Source organism: Capra hircus, chromosome 25 (assembly GCF_001704415.2).
Source record: "Capra hircus breed San Clemente chromosome 25, ASM170441v1, whole genome shotgun sequence".
NCBI classification, from domain to species: Eukaryota; Metazoa; Chordata; class Mammalia; order Artiodactyla; family Bovidae; genus Capra; species Capra hircus.
Window position 1 is genome coordinate 33,682,663 of NC_030832.1, and position 20,412 is coordinate 33,703,074.

The 20,412-nt window shown below is 51.6% G+C and overlaps 1 protein-coding gene and 1 non-coding gene across 5 annotated transcripts in view; both read right to left on the reverse strand.

Annotated features, from left to right (window-relative positions):
* Positions 1-20,412, reverse strand: part of HIP1 (huntingtin interacting protein 1) — a 133,538-nt gene that overhangs the window by 11,436 nt on the left and 101,690 nt on the right. For 3 of the 4 annotated variants that reach the window (XM_018040546.1, XM_018040548.1, XM_018040549.1), the window contains exons 8-24: positions 17,850-17,990; positions 16,311-16,368; positions 13,217-13,292; positions 12,985-13,125; positions 12,137-12,237; positions 11,495-11,567; positions 10,557-10,740; positions 10,007-10,095; positions 9,517-9,633; positions 8,212-8,313; positions 7,631-7,774; positions 7,061-7,196; positions 4,844-4,930; positions 4,534-4,641; positions 4,312-4,448; positions 1,533-1,643; positions 237-295 (exon numbers count right to left, since the gene is read on the reverse strand). In XM_018040546.1, the coding sequence (XP_017896035.1) occupies positions 237-295; positions 1,533-1,643; positions 4,312-4,448; positions 4,534-4,641; positions 4,844-4,930; positions 7,061-7,196; positions 7,631-7,774; positions 8,212-8,313; positions 9,517-9,633; positions 10,007-10,095; positions 10,557-10,740; positions 11,495-11,567; positions 12,137-12,237; positions 12,985-13,125; positions 13,217-13,292; positions 16,311-16,368; positions 17,850-17,990 (1,864 nt within the window). The remainder of the gene's footprint in view (positions 1-236; positions 296-1,532; positions 1,644-4,311; positions 4,449-4,533; positions 4,642-4,843; positions 4,931-7,060; positions 7,197-7,630; positions 7,775-8,211; positions 8,314-9,516; positions 9,634-10,006; positions 10,096-10,556; positions 10,741-11,494; positions 11,568-12,136; positions 12,238-12,984; positions 13,126-13,216; positions 13,293-16,310; positions 16,369-17,849; positions 17,991-20,412) is intronic. The other variant, XM_018040547.1, reaches the window with a different exon arrangement.
* MIR3432 (microRNA 3432) lies at positions 6,009-6,102 on the reverse strand. The gene has a single exon (NR_129714.1). It is a non-coding gene; the product is annotated as a microRNA 3432 (primary transcript).

Genomic DNA, 20,412 nt, shown 5'->3' on the forward strand with positions numbered 1-20,412 from the left:
TAAGACTCCACACTGTCAATGCAGGGGATGCGGGTTTGATCTCTGGTCCAGGAACTAGGATCCCACATGCCAAGGGGTGTGATATGGCCAAAAAATAATAATCATACTGATACTGACAATTCCATAGACTCGGCTGTTCCCCGTGGCAGCTTAACGTTCTACTTTAATTGGTATGAGCCAAGGCAGGACAAGATGGATCCTCATCACCCAGGTGCCACCATGCCGCTTAAACTGACCTTTCGTTCACCTCCAATTTGACTCCTGTGTCTCCAGCTCGGGATTTGCTGAGCATCTCCTATTCAAAAAGAAGCAAGGTTTCTGAATACATCGCAGAGACTGAGAACCTACTGGCGTCCTGTTACATCTCGGGTCCAACTTCCCGCAGATGCCGAGAAACCTAGCAGTGCCCACCAATGTCCTCGTGAGGGGCAGGAAAACAACTCAGAGCTCCAAACTACTCAGTGGGAGGCAGCTGGTGCGACCTATGTATGGCCTGTGAATGTCTTAACATCCTGGTGCTGGGCTGATGAGCCCAGAATTCTGAAAAGTATGGTACCATGCCAACAGGGGCAGCTGCACCAGGTCCTTGAGGCAGGTCCTCCTACCAAAGCGGATGGCCTGAGTCTTCCATCAAAGGACCTGTCCAAGGTGCCAGCTCAGCTTTTCTTAGACAACAGCTACTGTCGATTTACTGAGCACCTGGACCCAAGACACCTGTGCGTTATCGCACCTAACTGTTTATGATAGCAGTCCCCAACCTTTTTTGGCACCAGGGACCGATTTCGTGGAAGATAATTTTTCCGTTGACCAGCCGGGGTGGGGAGGGGTGGTTTCAGGATGATTCAAGGGCATTACATTTACTGTGCACTTTATTTCTAATCTAATGCTGCTGCTGATCTGATAGGAGGTACCTGACTGTGGCCCGGAGGTTGGGGACCCCTGCTTCCTCCCTCTGAGGAAGGATTGAGTGTCATCACCATCATATAGAGATGGAATCTGAATCTCAGCGAGGTTAACGTAACTTATTGGACATCACACAACTAGCGAGTGATCAGTCTAGAACTTGAGGTTGGATGGCCTGACACCAAAGTATGGGATCCTTACAGAAACTGCTCATCTTCCCTTGGCTAGACCTTTCTATTTTCTGTTTCTCAGAGATCCTAGGGGGTTTGGGTTTGTTTTGTAGCAGGCTTTGCAGAGAAGGGGGCTTTCCTGGTGGAAGTAAAGAATGACAGTAAAGAATCTGCCTGCAATGCAGGAGACCTGGGTTTGATCCCTAGGTCAGGAAAATCCCCTGGAAAAGGGAATGGCTATCCACTCCAGTATTCTTGCCTGGAGAATCCCATGGGCAGAGGATCCTGGTGGACTATAGTCCATGGGGTCATAAAGAGTCAGACACGACAGAGGTGACTTAGCATGCACGCACATGGGGGCTCTGCAGAGAATGACTGAGATATACCCAATGGGCAATGCTGCAGACGGGAAGCAGTTGCAAAGCATCACTTTAGGCGATCTCGCAGACACTCCCATACCTCTATTCTGGCCGTAGCAGCTTCAATGGCTGCAGAAGTAGCAGCCATCTCCTTGTCCACTAGGTCCCCCAGTTCCTCCTGTTTGATGTCCAGGCCTCTGGGCAGGAGATCCTGTGAACAGCATCATGAACACTGAGGCCACCCTCAGACTTCCTCTCTGTCCTCCCACAGCAGACCAGTAAACCTCACATGACAGAAGGTACGAGGGCCCCACCACGTAACCCTTCTGCAAGCCAGGGAGGGGCTTGTCTGGAATTCTCTCTACCGTGCGAGCTCTGCAACTCCACACTCCTCCCACCTCTATGCTCACTCAGAACCTACCTCCTTCCAAAAGGTCATCTCCACTGACCCCCCCAAAGCCCCTCAGTTGTAGCTGCTCAGACCCTGACCCCACCCAAAGTAGCAATAATTGAATTTGCTGCTTGGGAGGTACTTCAAAAACATCTTCAAGTAGGGATGATGTCTTCCAACCACACAGTCTGTCCCTTATTTAACTTTGCTTCCAGGGCAATCATACGAGGCAGTTACTACTTCTGTCCTAGAGATGGGAAGCCAAGGCTCAGGTCAAATATCTTGACCACAGTAACTGCTAACAGATGGAGAAGCAGGGACCTAAACTCTGGTCTGATGGCAAAGCCTGTGATCTTGAGAAATAGTAAGTGTTATACACATAAGAGTATAAAATAGATATGAGTGGGTCAAGAATATGATGACCCATATTATCTACCACCCAAACTTAAGGAAGAGCTCAAGAAACATCCTCAATACTTTGAAATCTCCTGTATATCCTGCCCTGATTCCATCTGCCTTCCTTCCTACTTTCCACTATAAAGACAAACAATTCAGAAGAATACTTATAATGTCTTTTTTTGTTTTTAAAATCCCTATGAATGTATCTTTAAACAATATAATATTGAGTCTGCATGTTTTGGAGAAGGAAATGGCAATCCACTCCAATATTCCTGCCTGGAAAATCCCATGAACAGAATAGCCTGGTGGGCTGTAGTCCATGAGGTTGCAAAGAGTTGGATATGGCTGCAAAACTAAAGATTGCATGTTTTGGTCTTTATTTAAAAGGAACCATACTACAAGTGAAAGAGGAGAGTGAAAAAGTTGGCTTAAAGCTCAACATTCAGAAAACTAAGATCATGGCATCCGGTCCCATCACTTCATGGGAAATAGATGGGGAATCAGTGGCTGACTTTTATTTTGGGGGGCTCCAAAACCACTGCAGATGGTGACTGCAGCCATGAAATTAAGACCCTTACTCCTTGGAAGGAAAGTTATGACCAACCTAGACAGCATATTGAAAAGCAGAGACATTACTTTGCCAACAAAGGTCCATCTAGTTAAGGCTATGGTTTTTCCAGTGGTCATGTATGGATGTGAGAGCTGGACTGTGAAGAAAGCTGAGCGCCGAAGAATTGATGCTTTTGAACTGTGGTGTTGGAGAAGACTCTTGAGAGTCCCCTGGACTGCAAGGAGATCCAACCAGTCCATCCTAAAGGAGATCAGTCCTGGGTGTTCATTGGAAGGACTGATATTGAAGCTGAAACTCCAATATTTTGGCCACCTGATGCAAAAAGCTGACTCATTTGAAAAGACCCAGATGCTGGGAAAGATTGAGGATAGGAGGAGAAGGGGACAACAGAGGATGAGATGGCTGGATGGCATCACCGACTCAATGGACATGGGTTTGGGTAGACTCCAGGAGTTGGTGATGGACAGGGAGGCCTGGCGTGCTGTGGTTCATGGGTTCTCAAAGAGTCGGACCCGACTGAGCGACTGAACTGATACTGCAAGTATTTTTCTATGATCTACTCTTCCACTCAGCATTCCGTGTGGGATATTCATTCTATGACCTAGCAATTCTATTCCTGGGTTTATACAGAAACTCTTACGTGTGTGCATGAGGGGGTATATAAGAATGATCATAGTGTGGGACACTTCTGGAGGGCCAGTGGTTCAGAATCCGCCCGCCAAGGCAGGGGACAGTGGTTTGATCCCTAGTCTGGGAAGATCCCACATGCTGTGGGGTAACGAAGCCCAGGCACCACAACTACTGAGCCCATGAGCTTCAATTACTGAGGCCCATGTGCCCTAGACCCCATGTTCCAAAACACGAGATGCCACTGCAATGAGAAGCTCACGTACTCCAAGTACAGAGTAGCCCCTGCTTGCCAGCAAACCCAGTGCGGTCACAAATAAATAATAAATTTTGAAAAAACTTAAGAAAAAAAAAATCCTATGACTATGTCACTCTCTAGAAGGAAAGGTTAGCAGCCTCTCATTCACCATAGTCATCCTTCATCCACAGATTTCAGGTTCTCCATCTTAAGGCCCACTTCTCCCCCATGGGAACCTGCCTTCCCCATGTGATCGCTCTCTTTTTAGCTGTTTTGCTCTCTCTCGTATGCATATTCAATAAATTCAACATCTGCTGGGTGTTAATCACTCAGTGAGTGAATAAATATATTGTCTTCATTTCAGGTGTTACCTGCCCAACCAGATAAAAACCCTTGAAAACAGGAGAGCCGTGTTCATTCGTCTTTGACGCTGCAGAGCACGGTGACAATCACACAGTGGACTCTCCATTAACAGCCAGTGATTTAGGTAGAACTGGAAAGTCAGTCACGTGGTCGGGTTTTGCAGTCCTCTTACTTTAAATCAAGTTTCCAGTGCAGAAAGAACTGGCTTGGAACATCACTGATTCCCAAGGAAGCCTCCAGCCCTCACTCCAAGAACTACCTTCTGCAGGAATAAATAATACCGATCATACTTCACTAATGGCCATGATCCTGGTGAGGCAGCTTCTCATGGCTGTGCTGTCGGCATTCTCAAAGATTCTTTCTTCCTCCAGGAAAGACAGATAGGTGAGGGTCTCCTTGCCGTACTGCTTACAGGCCTCGATCAGAGCTGCAGAGGCAAGGCGACAGAGGCTTTTCAAAGGTCCCCCTGGCTCCCTGTGCGTTTGGGGTGGTCCCTCCCCTCCGGTACTCACAGTCGGCCGACTCCGGCGGGGCTCTAAGGCAGGTGGCACTGCCGTGAACGATGGTGTCACTGGTCAGGTGGGCCAGGAGTGTTACCGAGTGGAGGAGCCCACTGATATCTGCAGGAGTTGAAAGGGAACTTTCTCAGTCCTGCTGGAGGGGTGTCACTTCTGTCCCTCCTTCCTCCCCACTTTGCAAGAGGGACACATACACTCCTTTTCTGGGGGCAAAGGAACCGATCGTCATTGCCGTGTTCCAACGTTTCTGAATGTCACCTGGCTGTTGCTAGCAATATACCCTACTTTATCCTTCAGGTCTTACCTTCTGGGCATGCCAGGTACTGGCTCCAGCATTTTTCCAGCTGCTCAATGCAGCTGGAAGTGGAGTTGACCTTGGACAGCAGGTGATCTGTGAGACGGAAGACAGGGTGAAGTCAGAGCCATAGTCACAGCTCACTTCATCCCCATTAGTTAATCTGCCTCATGGATGATCCTGGGGAAAGGCGAGGCGTGTTCCACTGCAGGAGCTGCCCTGAGAGTGGGGAGGGAGGAGAGGTCGTTGGCTATGCTGACATGTGATTCTCTCATTGTAGCTTCAAAGGCTCTGCTTTGGAGTTATCTGGTCCTTTAGCCAAGAACCACGGCAACCACACCACGGCCTCATTTCCGCCCCTCATTTTCCATCACTGCCAATTGAATCTAACCTCGCCTTCCTGTTAAGTCTTTCAAGGCCCTAGGCATTGGCCTACACAGGAAAAGAATCTTTAAAAAAATATTTATAAAGTATATGTGTAACTGATTCACTCTGCTGTATACCTGAAACTTTATGTTCAGTCACTAAGTCGTGTCCAACTCTTTGCAACCCCAGGGACCGCAGCTCGCCAAGTTCCTCTGTCCATAGGATTTTCCAGGCCAGAATACTGGAGTGGATTACCATTTCCTCCTCCAGGGGATCTTTCTGACCCACGGATCAAACCTTTGTTTCTTAACGGTCCCTGCAGTGGCAGATGGGTTCCTTACCACTAGTGCCGCCTGCGAAGCCCACACTCAACATTGTTAATCAACTATACTTCAATTAAACAACAAAAAAAGGCTCTTGGATTCTCATTCCTCTTGAGCTCAGAGCCCTGGCTCCGTGGGGCTAATTTAGATTCACGCTCTGCCCACAATGCAGTCATTCCCATTGCCGCGCCTTTGTGCTCTGATCCAGAGACTGCATCGCGTAAGAGGTGAAGAGCAGGCTCCCTGCACAGGTGTTGCAGCCCCTGGTTCTAGCACTACTGGCTGTGTTCTCAGGTCACGTGCACCTGCTTCATCACCCCACAAAGGAAGGGATAATGGTACCATGCCCCAGCATCACGGGGAGGATCGCTGGACCGAGGCGCGTAACGCACTGAGAGTGGTGCCTTCACATAGCATAGCGAGCACGCAGTAAACGGCAGCTCTTCCTGCTTTCTGGTTTTAATTTGGTTGCGCCGTGCGGGATCTCTGATCTTCACTGCAGCCTGAGGGATCTTTAGTTGCTGCAACTAAGAATGCACACGCCACAACTAAAGATCCCGCATGCCGCAACGTCGGCTGCTTTTATGGGTTATTACTCCCCACTTTTCTTCCTCTCCATGGCTTCACGTTTCTCCTCTTCTTTCAAAACCCAGCTCACACCATCTCCTGAGGAACCCTCCCGCAGCTGCCTGCTCTCCTAGCGTTTCTGCAGTCAACAAGGTACCCACGTGTGTTCCTTCCTTTGTAACTGTGGGGTTTCCTTAGAGATGGGTTCCCCGCTGAACAAGATATCCTAGTCCTTCCTGAAATACTTCACCAAGTCGAGACCTTTCTAGTTGATACTGAAAACCATCTGTTCCCTCCCTTCTGCCTTGTCCTCAGCGGGACCTCTCAGGACTTTGCCGACAAGTTCCCTCTGCTTCAAAGCAAGCTGGAATCTATTCATGGCTATCCACACCTTCCCAGATGCCCCAGGGCCCGGATGCTCTTCTAATGTGTGCCCCATCCCCTCGTGATGGGGGCCCCCTCTGATCCCAACGCATGCCCTGAGGACTCTGGAGGCTGGAGCAGTGGGCCCTTGCTTACGCCCTTGCTGACTCTTGGGGGTGCGCAGGGGTAGGGTATCGCTTCTGCCCCTCCGTGCTTAAGGAAGATGCCTCCCCGTCTAGATCTGAAGCTCACAGCAGCTGTGTCTGGATTGAGACCACACTGTCCTCCTTAGAGGCACGCAGGGCTGCCTGTCCCTCCCTCTCCTGACATTTAGAAGCGTTTTCAGGCCACAGCGCCCAGAAGGCATTTCACAGGTGTGATCCACGCAGTAGATGTCCCACCTTGTAGGAGGTGGCTGAGGGTGTGGAAAGTCCTACTGCCCATTTTACAGCTCCTAGGCGGTGGGGCCCAAGCATCCCAGGTGATTCTAACACACAGCTGGGCTGGGAGCCTGAGTCAGGGTCACACGGAGTTCAACGCCAACACGAGGATCGGTACAGGGGGGACGGGGGGATGACACCCAGAAGCCAGGCGAGGGGAGGGGCACCTGCAGATCCAGCGCAGCTCGAGAGAGTGGGCTCCTCAAACAGCCTCAGGGCCTCCTGCACCACCTGCTCTGCAGCCCTCCTCGCCTCGGCCAGAAGCATCTTGTGTTGGTCCTTCTCAAGCTGGCATATAGAGTCCTAGAGATGGTGGTCCCGGGAGGTGAGGGTCGGCCACAGACCTCCCTAATGAGCCTCCACTCACTACCCGCCGGTGACACAGCTGGGATTCCTGGCACCTTAGCTCAAGCTGCTGCTCATGAGGCCCAAGCCACATGGCTGAACAGAGAAAAAGCCTTTAACCTTGTCCGCGGGCATGTGCCACCAAGCACAGGAGGCTATGGCGCTGGACCACGGCCGCCCATCCTCCACCCTTGGGAAGAGAGAGCCAGGTTCCTTCTTATCTGCTACGTGCGAGGCATCACAAGTTATGTTTGCTGAGTATTCACTTTCACAATCTGGCCAAAGGCCCCAAACTTCCTTTCATAGCACCCCCGCCTCCACCAATACCCACAACCCAGCGCCCACGGGTGTGAAGTTGGACTTGGTCTGCCCCAGGAGCACCCGGTACTCGCCTGTGCGCTGGACAGTTTGAGCTGTGTGTACTCCAGCTGCTTCCGAAGAGCGGACAGCTCCTCCTCCCTACAAGCCATGGCGCTCATCAGGCTGTCCCGGTCCTTCTCCAGCTCTGTGATCCGGGCGGTCCACTTTGCCTCCGACTGTGATGGGGATAGAGTGGCCCGGAGGGAGTTGCTGGGAGAATGAAACCGTCCCTTTCCCAGAGATCCAAACCCACCCCCAGGCCACGAGGAATCTGCCACCTGCATCCCCGAGTGAAGACTGATCCTGGATGGGACCAGGTGGCACATGCCAGTGGGGACGGATGCTGTGCTAAGTTGCTTCAGTCGTGTCCGACTCTCTGGGACCCCACGGACTGTAGCCCACCAGGCTCCTCTGTCCATGGGATTCTCCAGGCAAGAATACTGGAGTGGGTCGTCATGCCCTCTTCCAGGGGATCTTCCCAGCCGGGGATTGAACCTGCCTTTCTTGAGTCTCCTGTAACTTTTCCTTAGCACCACCTGGGAAGCCCTAGCTGACAGCAACCCCAAAGCCCAAGGGGAAGAGAATGAGCAAGGGAAAGACAGGCGACACTCACCTGGGCAGAATTTTCCAGGCTGCCTTGGACAATCTGGAGTTCCTGTTTGCTGATGGCAAGTTCTTGCTTCAAATTCTCTAGTACTTCTGTCTGTTCTTGAGTCTGAAGGAGAAGGAAAACAGGAGTACTATGATCTAGGTGGTGGCTTCAAGGGATAAATACGTGTAAAAAAATCCCCAAGCTATAAATGTAGATTTAATCTTTTTTTTTTTAAACTATTTTTTAAATTTTGGCCATGCCATGTGGTATGTGGGATCTTAGTTCCCTGACCAGGGATCAAACCCACGCCCCCTGCAGAAGTGCAGAGTCTTAACCACTGGACTGCCAAAGATGTCCCTGCATAATTTTTATATAGAAGCAAGAGAGGTCAGAATGAACCAATAATTTTTCTTCCAGTTACAGGAAATGTCAAGGAGGAGCTTTAGGCATGGGGTCCCAAAGAATCAGACATGCTGAGCAACTGAGCACCACACTCATGCTTGAGCCCACAAGTAACACTAATTAAAGCAGAACCAGATTTTTAATTCAGGCATCCCAACACCTGGTGGGTATTCTGCTGACTCACTCTATCTCACCATCTTGAAGCAATCCCCCTTCTTTGATTTCTAAGTGGTATTTTTTTTCAAAGAGCAGGTTGTGACCCATGAGTAAGAATTCATAGCAAACATTTTTTTTTAATGCAATAAACAGAGCCAAAAAGTAACCCACATTTCATTAGTGTTTTTTTTTTTTTTTTAAACTTTTTGGCCATACCAAGCAGTACGTGGGATCATAGCACCCCGACCAGGGATGGAACACATACCATCCCTGGAAGCGCAGAGTCTTAACCACTGGACTGCCAGGGAAGTCCTCCATTAGATGCTGTTTTTACTTTGGGACACAGAGAAGTGTGAAAGCCCCTGCTCCTAAGTGGAAGGCACTCTGTTTTATCCACCTGCCATCTCTTATGCTAACGGGACCTGCCACCTAATGCCAACTCCACCCCAAGGCACGGCTGCAGACAACTCCTGGCTGTGGGTCTTTGTAAATGCCGATCCTCTCTCCCTGACATCCACCTACTTCCACTTCAAAACCTCCTCGAGATTCATCTTAGCTGATGAGCCCCACTCAACTTCAGACCTTTCATCACGTCATGCCCCTAACAGCGTACGCATGAATAACCATGTCCTGCACCCTAGGGCCCCTTGCCACCCTCCCTGCAGATCCGCCCGTGAAGACAAGGCCCTCTATTCTGTGCAGTGCTCAAAGCCCCTTCCACCTCAGAAGGAGGGCACCCCTCCTCAACTCCCACCCACTTCCACTCACCTTCCGCTGGGTCTGGTCACTGATGCGCTGAAAAGAATCCTCCAGCTCTTTTTTCTCCCGTTCCAAATCCACCTGGGCTTGTCTGGCCACCGACACCTGTTTGGTCACCTCCGCATTCTGCAAGAGAAGAACGGTGTCTCGAACTGGCTTACCTCCTGCTTAAAAGCCATTACCCTTGTAGAACCAAGGACGGCATTCAGACTGCAAGTGCTCTAAAGATGAACACAGACATCGCTTCCCCACCCAGAGGAAGCTGTTGCCTTCAGATGCTCGACTCTCAAGTATTGCAAAAATGATCAAGATGAGGGCTATCACAAGTAGGGCTGGTACCTAAAGGGGAGCTTGAGATACGACAGCCAGGGAGCTCTGGTTTCCAAGAAATGGTGGGGACACTGGCCCTGGAGAAGCCATCCAGCCGGGGTCGACGTCTCCCCTGGGCAGGGGGCCCTGTGCACGGGGGCCGGGGTGCTGGTGCTGGTGAGGGTCCTACCTTCCGCAGCAGGTCGGCGTGGTTCTGCACCAGCTCGTTGTACTTCTCCTTGAGCTTGCTGTAGCGCTGCTCATTGGCCTGGGCTTTCCCTGGATTGTCAAGGAGCAAGGTGAGGGGTCTGCACTGGCGGGGCACCCTCTGCTCTTCTGTAAGCCAGAGTCCCTAGAAGACTACCTTGCTTTTCCACAAACATCTATACCTTTCTCCCATAAAAGTCTTACTCAAAATTAAAGTCCTCCGGCACGTCTGCTTTAACAAAGAATCACCTGATTCAAGTCCCTGCACTGATTCATGCCCCTTGAGCATTCCACACTTGGCGTTCTAAAGTCAGTGTTACTGGCTGCTACGCCACGATTTTTCATAAGCTCTTTCTCTTTTGTCACCCTCTGTCTCCTCATCTCTCTGTTCCCAGCAGGGCCCCATGGGGAACCCCTCTGGACAGACGCAAGGCAGGGACCCTGGTGCTCAGCCTCAGCCTGCATTCCAGGGCTGGTGGGGCGCCGCCCTCCCCGGCCCCACCCTCACGCCCACCCCAGCAACAGCTCCTAACTCTCAATCTCCGTCAGGCTCCGCTGAGCCTTCTCCGTGTCCTCGCGCTTCTTCTTGAGCTCGTCCAGCTCGGCCCGGAGGAACTCGCTCTCGTCGGCCGCCTGCTGCCGCAGGTGCTGCTGCTCGGCCAACTCAGCCTCCAGCTCGCTGGTGCGGCCCTTGAGCTGCAGCACGGCCCGCTGGCTCTGTGGGGAGGGCCCGGGGATGAGCGCGAGCGCGGGGTGGGACGAGAGGGTCCCGCCTACCACGTCTCCAGTGCCAACTGAATAAACACCTGGGGTTTCCCAACGAGCTCACTCCCAAGGCCTCGCAAAGAGAGGTGGTCACTACAAGCCAGCCACCCACCAACAGGGGGTGAGGGCAGGGGAGTTCTGGTCCTGTTAGAGGGGCCTGGGGGCAATGACAGACCAGCTAGAATGAGGAAGGGGAGAATGCTTGCTGCTGCTGCTAAGTCGCTTCAGTCGTGTCCGACTCTGCGACCCCAGAGATGGCAGCCCACCAGGCTCCGCCATCCCTGGAATTCTCCAGGCAAAAGTACTGGAGTGGGTTGCCATTGCCTTCTCTGGAATGCTTGCTGGTCCCAGGTAAAGGATCTGATCAGCCATGAGTAAGCAGCAGATACAGCAAATAACTGGCAAAGCTACAAGCCAAACCTCATCACCACGTGACAAGAACAGGTATCTCACGGCACAGCTTCACAGCCAGCTGGTGGTCGTGATTCTCTCCAAGTATCACAGGGCCCCTGGAGTGTGGCTTAAATGCTGTTCCCAAGAGTAAGTGTACTGGAAATACATGACCTGCTGTATTGGCATTTGGCATTTCTACTAATTAACCCTCCATTAAGATGTGGCTCAACAAGAGTGGATGTGAAGAGAATTTAATATCGAAAGCTATCACATTCCGGTAAAGCCCAGAGGTGGATCCGAGCCCAGCTCATACCTCAGTCTTCATGTTTTCCAGCTGTGCTTTCAGTTCTCTGGTCTCTCCAAACAGCTGATCAATTAACTGATCCCTAGGAAGAGAAGGAGAGCAAGTTTGCTTCCACCGTGCTCCTCTTTCCTTTGAAATGCGAGCTGGGAGACCCGGGGAGGAGGTTAAAAGCCGATGTTCATTTGGGAACAATTCTTTGAAATCCTGTAAGTTAAACTCTAAGACCCGCAGTGTCTCCAGATACTAATCTACCACCCACGGGGCCCACAGGTATCTCAGCCTCATTGGCTACTCCTCTAGATTTGAAAGGGGTCAGTATTCAAAGGTTAGGACTTCCCAGGTGGCTCAGCAGTAAAGAATCCGCCTGCCAATGGGTTCAATCCCTGGGTTAGGAAGATTCCCTGGAGAAAGGAATGGCTACCCACTCTAGTATTCTTATCTGGAGAATCCCATGGACAGAGGAGCCTGGAAAGCTACAGTTCATGGGGTCGCAAAAGAGTCGGACACGACTTAGCGACTAAACAGCAACTCGAAGGTCAAGACGTTTATCTATGAAGCCCAAGAATTCTTCTTCAGTTGGGTGTGGCGATTGAGCTCTTGGCTTAACACAGCGCCCACACCATCTGCTTTAACCCCGCAGCCCGGACTCACTTCTCGTCCTTGTTCACGCCATTCTGACTGTTGAAATTGAAGGGGTCGCTGCTGGAGGAGCTGCCAAAGATGTCATCAAACTTGCTGTCGAATGAATTCTGCTGCGACCAGAAAGGAGTGAGGACAAGGTTAGAGACCCAGAGGGGTCTGTGTGGGTCTCAACAGCCACACGTGGGAACAGGTGCTTTCTTAATCTGGTTCAGATCCAGGTACAGCGCCCCCTAGGGACGGCAGGGTGGCGTGATTTGTCTAGGTCGGCGCTCGGGTTACAATGTGGCTGCAGAACTTCTCTGGTGGTCCCTGTGAAGGGAGCCCCACAGTGCAAGGGGGCCGAGGTTTGATCCCTGGTCAGGGAACCAGATCCCACATGCCTCAACCAAAGATTCCCAATGGCAAACTAAAAAGATCTCGTGTGACACAGCAAAGACCTGCTGCAGGGGTTTCCCTGGTGGCTCGGTGGTAAAGACTCCGCCTGCCAACGCAGGAGACACAGGTTCCATCCCAGGTCCAGAAAGATACCACATGCCTCGGAGCCCACGTGCTGCAACCACTGAGCCCGCGTTCCAGAGCTCAAGAACGGCAATTGCGGGGCCCATGCGCCCTAGAGAGAGAAGCCCCTGCACCGCAATAAAGAGTAGCCCCCACTCTTTGAAACGAGAGAAAAGCCTGCACAGCCGTATATAAATAAAATGTAAAAAATAAAATAAAATAGAAAGAGCCAGTGCAGTCAAATAAATGAGTAAATAAGCAAGAAGGCGGCCGAGCTTGGCCATGGTCCTCCCGCCCACCTCCCTGTACCCGGGGGTGCCGGGAAGGGCTAAGTGAGCTTCCTCTTACGAGGTCCTCACCTGCTGGGAGGCGTCCATCCCTATGAGGTCATCCTTCTCTAAGACCGGCTCGCTGTCGGGGGACGACGCCTCGGCTGGGATCACCACCACGGGGCTGACGTGTTCTGACAGGGCGGAGGCTCGCAGGAAATTGGGTGGGTTCTGAAGCGGGAAGACACATTTCTCGAACCCTGCCCGCCTGCCCACCTCAAGGACAGGCCTCCTGGGCTCAGCAATCCCCTGGCACGCTTACCTCTGGCAGTTGAGGGATCTGAATGAGCCGCTTGAAGTACTGCAAGTTGCTGGAGCGGTAGAAGAAATCTTTCAACCTAGGGGTGGAGAGAGGTTGGAGGGCTGCTGGGGGCCTTCACTAGCCCCGAGGAGGGGACACTCTGCTTTCCTACTGCCTGCCCAGCCCCGGGCACAGGCTGCCAAGGAGATGCCCTCCATGGTGCAATTATGACGCTGCTGGGACACATTATGTATTGCCAGCCCTCACTGATCTGGGGGTGAGCAATGTTGGTGGTGTTTAGTTGTAAGTCGGGGCCGCTTCTTTGCGACTCCGTGGACTACAGCCTTCCCAGGTGGCTCAGGGGTAAAGAATCCACTTGCCAATGTACGAGATGCAGGTTCAATCCCTGGATCCAGAAGATCCCCCGGAGAAGGAAGTGACAACCCACTCCAGTATGCTTTCCTGGAAGAATCCCATGGACAGAGCAGATTGGCAGGCTACAGTCATGGGGTCGCAAAAGAGTCGGACACGACTTAGTGACTAAAACAACAACAAATAATCTTGGATGGACATGGGAATGAAGAAACTCCAATTTTTTCTCATCCTCAGGTCTCCATTTTGTATCTAAGCATGGAAGGCCAAGAGCATCAGACATACTTTCTGAGATGAAAGGGGGTTAGTGATATCAGCCCTCGCTCTGCAGCACCGAATTTTCTCCTGCTCAGCCCAATAAATGAAACCGCTGGGGTCTCAGGACAGCCCATCAGACCCCAAGGTTAGGACTGTCCCTGTGACCTCACTGCTGCTTTCCCCGAATTTGGGGACACCGAGGCCTCAGCAGCTGTGTCCGCGAAAGAGAAGGTGATGCTTTCATTAGCTAGAAGAATGAAGGGAAACTGAATCACCTGACCACGCGTCCCCCGCTTTCTGGGCTGGAGCCAACAGTAATAGGCTCTTGCTTTCCTAAGCTACTGGAATTTAACATTCTAGGAAATCGGCCCCAGGGCCTGTCTCCTAGGATTTAATAAGTCATTTTTTATAGCATAAACATACAAGGCTTTCAAACAGAATAAGGAACCAGGTGGTTAGCACAACTCTGAACTTGCCCTCTGATTGCTACTCAGCAACCAGCAAGAGAAGCCTGGGCTTGGGTTCTGGGAGCGATGCTTTTCCTGTAGTCAAGGATGAAGAAATTAACAAGGAAAACAATCACACTAGTGTCCTTCCTGGCTCCCTCCTTCCCCTGTCTCTCCTCCATTCTGGCCCCTCTTCTCAGGCAGGCTTAATTGAAAGATGAACTGGACTTGTCATCTCATCACCAATTTTCTTTCCCGAAAACGCAGCAGAATCATTTGCCCCTCTGTCAAACAAGCTCTTCCTCTTCTAGACTAGATAGCAGGCTGATTAGTTCCTGAATTGATTCAAACATTGACTAAACACTACAGTCTTAAGGAACTATTATGAATTCAGGTGCTAGAGATACAATTACAGGCAAGACAGTCGAACAAAAATAAAGTCATTCTTAGAACTAGAAAGCTGCTATAATGGAGAATACGAGGGTGGGTGGGTGGGGAGGTAAGGTGGAACAGGAGATGGGGGGAAAGACCCCACTTAAATAAGGTGGATAGAGACTTCCTTTGTGCGGAGGAGACTGAAGGTGACCTGGATGGAGCTGGCCAGGCTGGAAGAAGAGCATCTTGAGGAGGGGGAATAGCAAGTGTTAAGCCTCGGAGCTCTGGGTATGTTTCAGGAACTGGAAGAGGACCCCACAAAGTATGCCTGAAACACTGTGAGCCCAGGACAAGAGGTCAGCAAGGACGGGCAGAGGCCAGATCATGCAAAGACCTTGCAGACCACAGAGAGGGGCTTAGATTTGGTTTTCATCGCTATCAGAAGCCACTGAAAGGTTGGGAGCAAGGGGGTTATGTTTTCACAAGGTCATTCGAACTGCTGGATGGGGATGGGATTGCAGGGGACAGGAGCAGAGCACCGTGTCCATACTGGAGGGTCCTAGTGGACAGCAAAGGAAGGGGCCGAGGTGGGAGGCAGAACTAGAGCCAAGATCTGTCTGTAGATAAACCAAGTGTCATCTGAGCTCGCTAATAGATTAAACGTGGGGAATGAGGAGAATGGTAAGTTCCAGGTCTCTCTCTTAAGCAGATGGTGGGCAGTATTTACTGAGATAAAAAAGATCAGGAAGAAAACATCTTTGGAAGAAAGCCTAGAGTTCAGTTTGAGATGTAATTTTAGTGTGAAAAGTGAAAGTCACTCAGTCGTGTCCAACTCTTTGGGACCCCATGGTCTATTACAGTCCATGGAATTCTCCGGGCCAGAATACTAGAGTGGGTAGCTGTACCCTTCTCCAGGGGATCTTCCCAACCCAGGGATCAAACCCAGGTCTCCTGCATTGCAGGCAGATTCTTAACCAGCTGAGCCACAAAGGAAGTCTGAGAATACGGGAGTGGGTAGCCTATCCCTTTTCCAGCAGATCTTCCCGACCTAGGAATAGAACCAGGGTCTCCTGCATTGCAGGCAGATTCTTTACCAACTGAGCTATTAGGGAAGCCCAAATTTGGTGTAGAGATGTCAAACAGACCACTGGCGATGTGAGCCTGGCATTCAGAGGTGAGGTCTGGTCGGAGATACATCTCTTGGAGCTGTCAGCATGCACATGGCATGAGACCAAGAGAATTTAGGTAAAGAAAAGGAGAAGAGGATGAAGTCCTGGGCCTAAGGGTAGCAATCAATGAATGAATGGAATCACCTTCCTCTGAGATTTATTAGAGAACTGATAGCTTCCCCAATCATTGGCAGTTTTACCCACACCTTCTTTTCCTTCGCCTTTAAAGCAATAAAGCAGGTACCCTTGTCCCTCGATGATTTAAAAGCAAGTGCTCCTGGAACTTCCCTAGTGGTCGAGTGGTTAAGACTCCACGCTTCTAAGGCAGGGGGAGCGGGTTTGATCCCTGGTTGGGGAACTAAATCCTATGTGCCTACAGCATGGTGCGGCCAAAAAGTAAAATATAAAATAAAATCAAAGCAAGAGCTCCTGCAAGGATGGGTTGCGTTTACAGCACTTTAGATTCGCTTCTTTTCTGTCACTCAAGCCGCTTACTTTGTGAACTGCTCCAGGAAGCGGTCCCGGTGGCCTTGCAGGGTGTCGGCTGGGAGACCTGGAAGGAATCGGAAAAGAGTGAGAGGGAAGGAAAGGGGCAGAGGGCAGGGGACCTGGGGAGGGAAGGGGACCATCCTTCCTGGGGCCAGTGGTCAGCCCAGGGGAAGGCATTCCTGACCTAGAGCTGCCCAGGAACTGGTAACCTCTTGGGCCCAGTTGGGGCCAGCAGGGACTCTGGAGGTGCTTATCAGCCAATTCTCCTTCTGTCTGCTCCTGGAGTGCGAGCTCCCTGGGCACAGAGGGCTGGAAGTTGTGCCCCTAACCACAGCAGCAGGGTGGACCAGGGCAGGCCCTGGAAGGGGGCTCTCTCCCAGGGGTCATGTGCGCTGGATGCCCTGGGTAGGCTTTGTGCAGACGCGAGTCTGGGAGAGACCCAGAGAGCCTACCGGGGGGCCAAACACCACAGGACTGAGACCCACAGGAGCCAGTCCAGCACTGGCTCGGTAACTGCGGACTCCACGATGCTGGACAAGCAGCAGCCTCTTAGGGCCGGCCTCCTCCGTGGCAGAGTGGGGACCGCTCACCTCCCAAATTGTACAGTTCTATGTAGTTCAGCTACAGCTGTCTTAAATTTCAATTTTAGAAATTTCTGAATGTGATACTATCATTCAGTATAAACACGGAATACACATATAAATATAGTAATTCAAAGGAACAAAAGTTTACAGTGATGACAATAGCACTTTCCCTCAACAATCTTTCTCCCAAGAACCCAGGAAATTCAGTGGTGAGATTTCTCTCATCATTGAGAGAAATCGGACGAACTCTAATGAGGAACATCCTACGAGGTATCCGACCAGGACTCCTTAAAGACGTCCCTGGTGGTCAGTGGTTAAGAATGCACACGCCTATGCAAGGCACAGACACGGATTCGATCCCTGGTCTGGGAGGATTTCGGAGGCTGTAGAGCAACTAAGCCCGTGAGCCACGACCACTGAGGCCTGGAGCCTAGAGCCTGTATTCTGCAACAAGAGAAGCCGTCCCAGTGAGAAGCCCCCCACTCGCCACAACTAGAGAAAGCCCCCGTGAACAATGAAGACCCAGGGCACCCAAAAATAAAGTGGAGAAAAAAGCAATAAAAACAACTGTCGAGGTCATCAAAAACAAGGCAAGTCCAAGGAACTGTCAGAGCCTAGAGGGACCTTGGGACAGAAAAAGGTCATTAGGCATAAACTGGAAATGTGCATAAAGCATTGACTTCAGTGAATAATAACGTATCACTATCGGTTCACGAACAACGTGGTAGCCTGGAAGGGGAGGGCAGCGCCATCCTGGGTCACCACTAGGGCAGGCTGGGTGCGTCCCTGCACACAGCAGGGCTTGGCCCTGATCTTTTATTATTATCAAGACAGCTGGGAGCTCCGGGGGCCTTCCGGAATATGAGCAGAAAGCCAAGGGCGCCGGGGCGGGAGGAGCTGCCTCTCTCCAGGGACGGCCTTGCGGCCAGAAGCTTCCAGAGATCAAGCCCGGAATACTCACAGGAGTGGAGCTTGAAGAGAAGCTTGACAGCGTAATCATAAAGGTGGCTGCAATCCAAGATGACCTGGATGAGCGGGGCGAGGCGGCACTGCCCGGCTGTGGTCACCGACACGGAGCGCGACATGTCCAGGGAGTTGAACACTAGGGGACAGGAAGGGGAGACGTGAGCAGAGCTGGGGAGTGAGAGGCCACCTTCTTTGAGGGCAGAGGACAAGCGTTCGGCACCGGAGGACCTGTTCTGTGCAACCATGGTCTCGTGTTAACGTGTTTAACCTTTTCAGCACTTCTCTGCTTTGTGCTATGCTCAGGCGTGTCTGACTCTTCATGACCCCATGGAGTGTAGCCCACCAGGCTCCTGGGTCCATGGTGTTTCCCAGGCAAGAATACTGGAGTGGGTGGTTGTTTCTTCCTCCATTCAACACTCCTACGGGGTAGCTAAAAGCATCCCCATTACACAGAAGAGGAAATTGGAGGTGAGCAACTTGAAGGAGGTCACAAAGCCAAGAAGTGGTTTTGCTTGAGAGATGTTGAGTTAAAAGCCAGAGCCCCCATGGCCAGAGAACAGACGAGGAGCCTGTGTCCCTGGCAGCCATCAGGCTCCCTGTGTCACAAACCAGTGAAATGACTGGTTCTATGCTGTGTACAGCCCAGTGGGAGGCCAGGAAAAGAAGGGATTTGTTGGGGAGTGCCCCAAATGCCTCCTTCCGGTCTGAGGAACTTTACGCTCCCTGCCCCACATTGGCAGGCAGAACACAGCACCTGGTAGACTTCTGATCTAATGTGGGAGGTGAATTCTTATTCAAGAGAAGCTCTCAGTTTTATGGGGAATCAGATTTTCAGGATCGGAAGGGGCTGTGCACACAGCCCCACGCGGCCCTCCGTCTCAGGCATGAGCTCGGTCTCATGGTGCCTTGACCCTAAGAAACACCCGATCTGGGGGTGACAGTAGAAAGCATGTGGGGAAAATATCAAACGTTGATCAGAACACGAAGGAGCCGATAATTCAGCCCGGGCTTCCTGGTGGGTTTTCCCAGGGTTCTTGGAACACCAGATGGGGCAACGTGCAGGAACCTCGGGTGGACAACCAGAGAGGCTTTGAGGACACTGGGCAAGGAGCCAGGAAGAGGGTGAACCATCAGGATCAAGGCTGATGGAGGTCCTTGTAGGGAGTGGGTGACCTGCCCTCCATTCTCCTGGGCTCCAGAGGGCAAGATGTTCCCATGGACCCCTCCATGCTCACCTCCTGCCCCCTGCTCCTAAACCAAGCAACCAGATGCCTGGCCGTGGACCGTCAACACACACCACCGGCCAGGCTGATCTCCCCGCAGTGGCTGCCCGCCGCCTCCAGAGATTCCACATGTGGCCAACACTGAGAGACATCCCCCTGCAGGCCCTCAGTGCATGGGACAGCCCCAGAGGAAAGCCCAGAGCCACTGTGTTCGACCTTCCCTGGCCACACTAATCCCCGTTAACAGGCTTAAGTCTGGCAACTGAAAGAAAAAAAAAAAAGTCCCAAACAGTTCTAATTAAAAGGCAGCTTTTCTTCTTGACACAAATTAGAAGCAGCTGTCACTGCGAGGCGGCCATCCCCAAGTCTCCTGGCTTCCCTAGGCTCCACTCTGGCAGGGAATCTCAGGCTACTCCTGGCCGGTCAGCTGCTTTCCAGGAATGCCCCTTGGCATCCAGTAACATCTAGAGTGGTGTGACGGGGGCAAAGTTACTCAATCTCTTGGTGCCTCTAGGTACTCTTCCGTGAGATGCAGATGGTTCTAATGGCACATTCCTCATAAGGGTCTCATAAGGAGATTAAATGAGAATGTCCTATAAGTGGCATAGCAACTTGCAGTGGTTCTTCGGGTTGGCTTGGAAACTGATTAGAATCACCCAGGGAAACGCAGAGACGACTCATGACTGCCTGCAGCTCCTTCATCCCTGCTTCTGTTTTAATTGGTCTAGGGTAAGGCAGGGGGCAAGGCTTCCGGGCTGGCTCAGCCATAAAGAATCTGCCTGCCAATGCAGGAGATCGGGCTCGATTCTTGGGTCGGGAAGATCCCTCTGGAGAAGGCAATGGCAACCTGCTCTAGTATTCTTGCCTGGGAAATCCTATGGACAGAGGAGCCTGGTGGGCTACGTTCTCAGGTGATGTGGATGCTGCTGGTCCAGGGACCACACTTTGAGAATCATTGCAGGTGTATCCAATCAACATTCATTGTAACTAGCCCACGTTTCCCATAGCTGAAAACCTGGGGCACCCTCTTCCGAAGGTTCTGATCCAGATCTTATAAGGTCACAGACTAAGACTTAGAAGCTGGATAGACTTCTGATCCCATTTTTCTCCGTTTCTGGGCTCATTAGAGGCGAATGGGCTTTTCCCTGTGGCTGGTAAAGAACCTGCCTACCAATGCAGGAGATGTGGGTTTGACCTCTGAGTCAGGAAGATCCCCTGGAGAAGGCAATGGCAACCCACTCCAGTGTTCTTGCCTGGACAATCCCCATGGAGAAAAGAGCCTGACGGGCGACAGTCCGTGGGGTCACATGACTTAGTGACTAAACCACCACCACC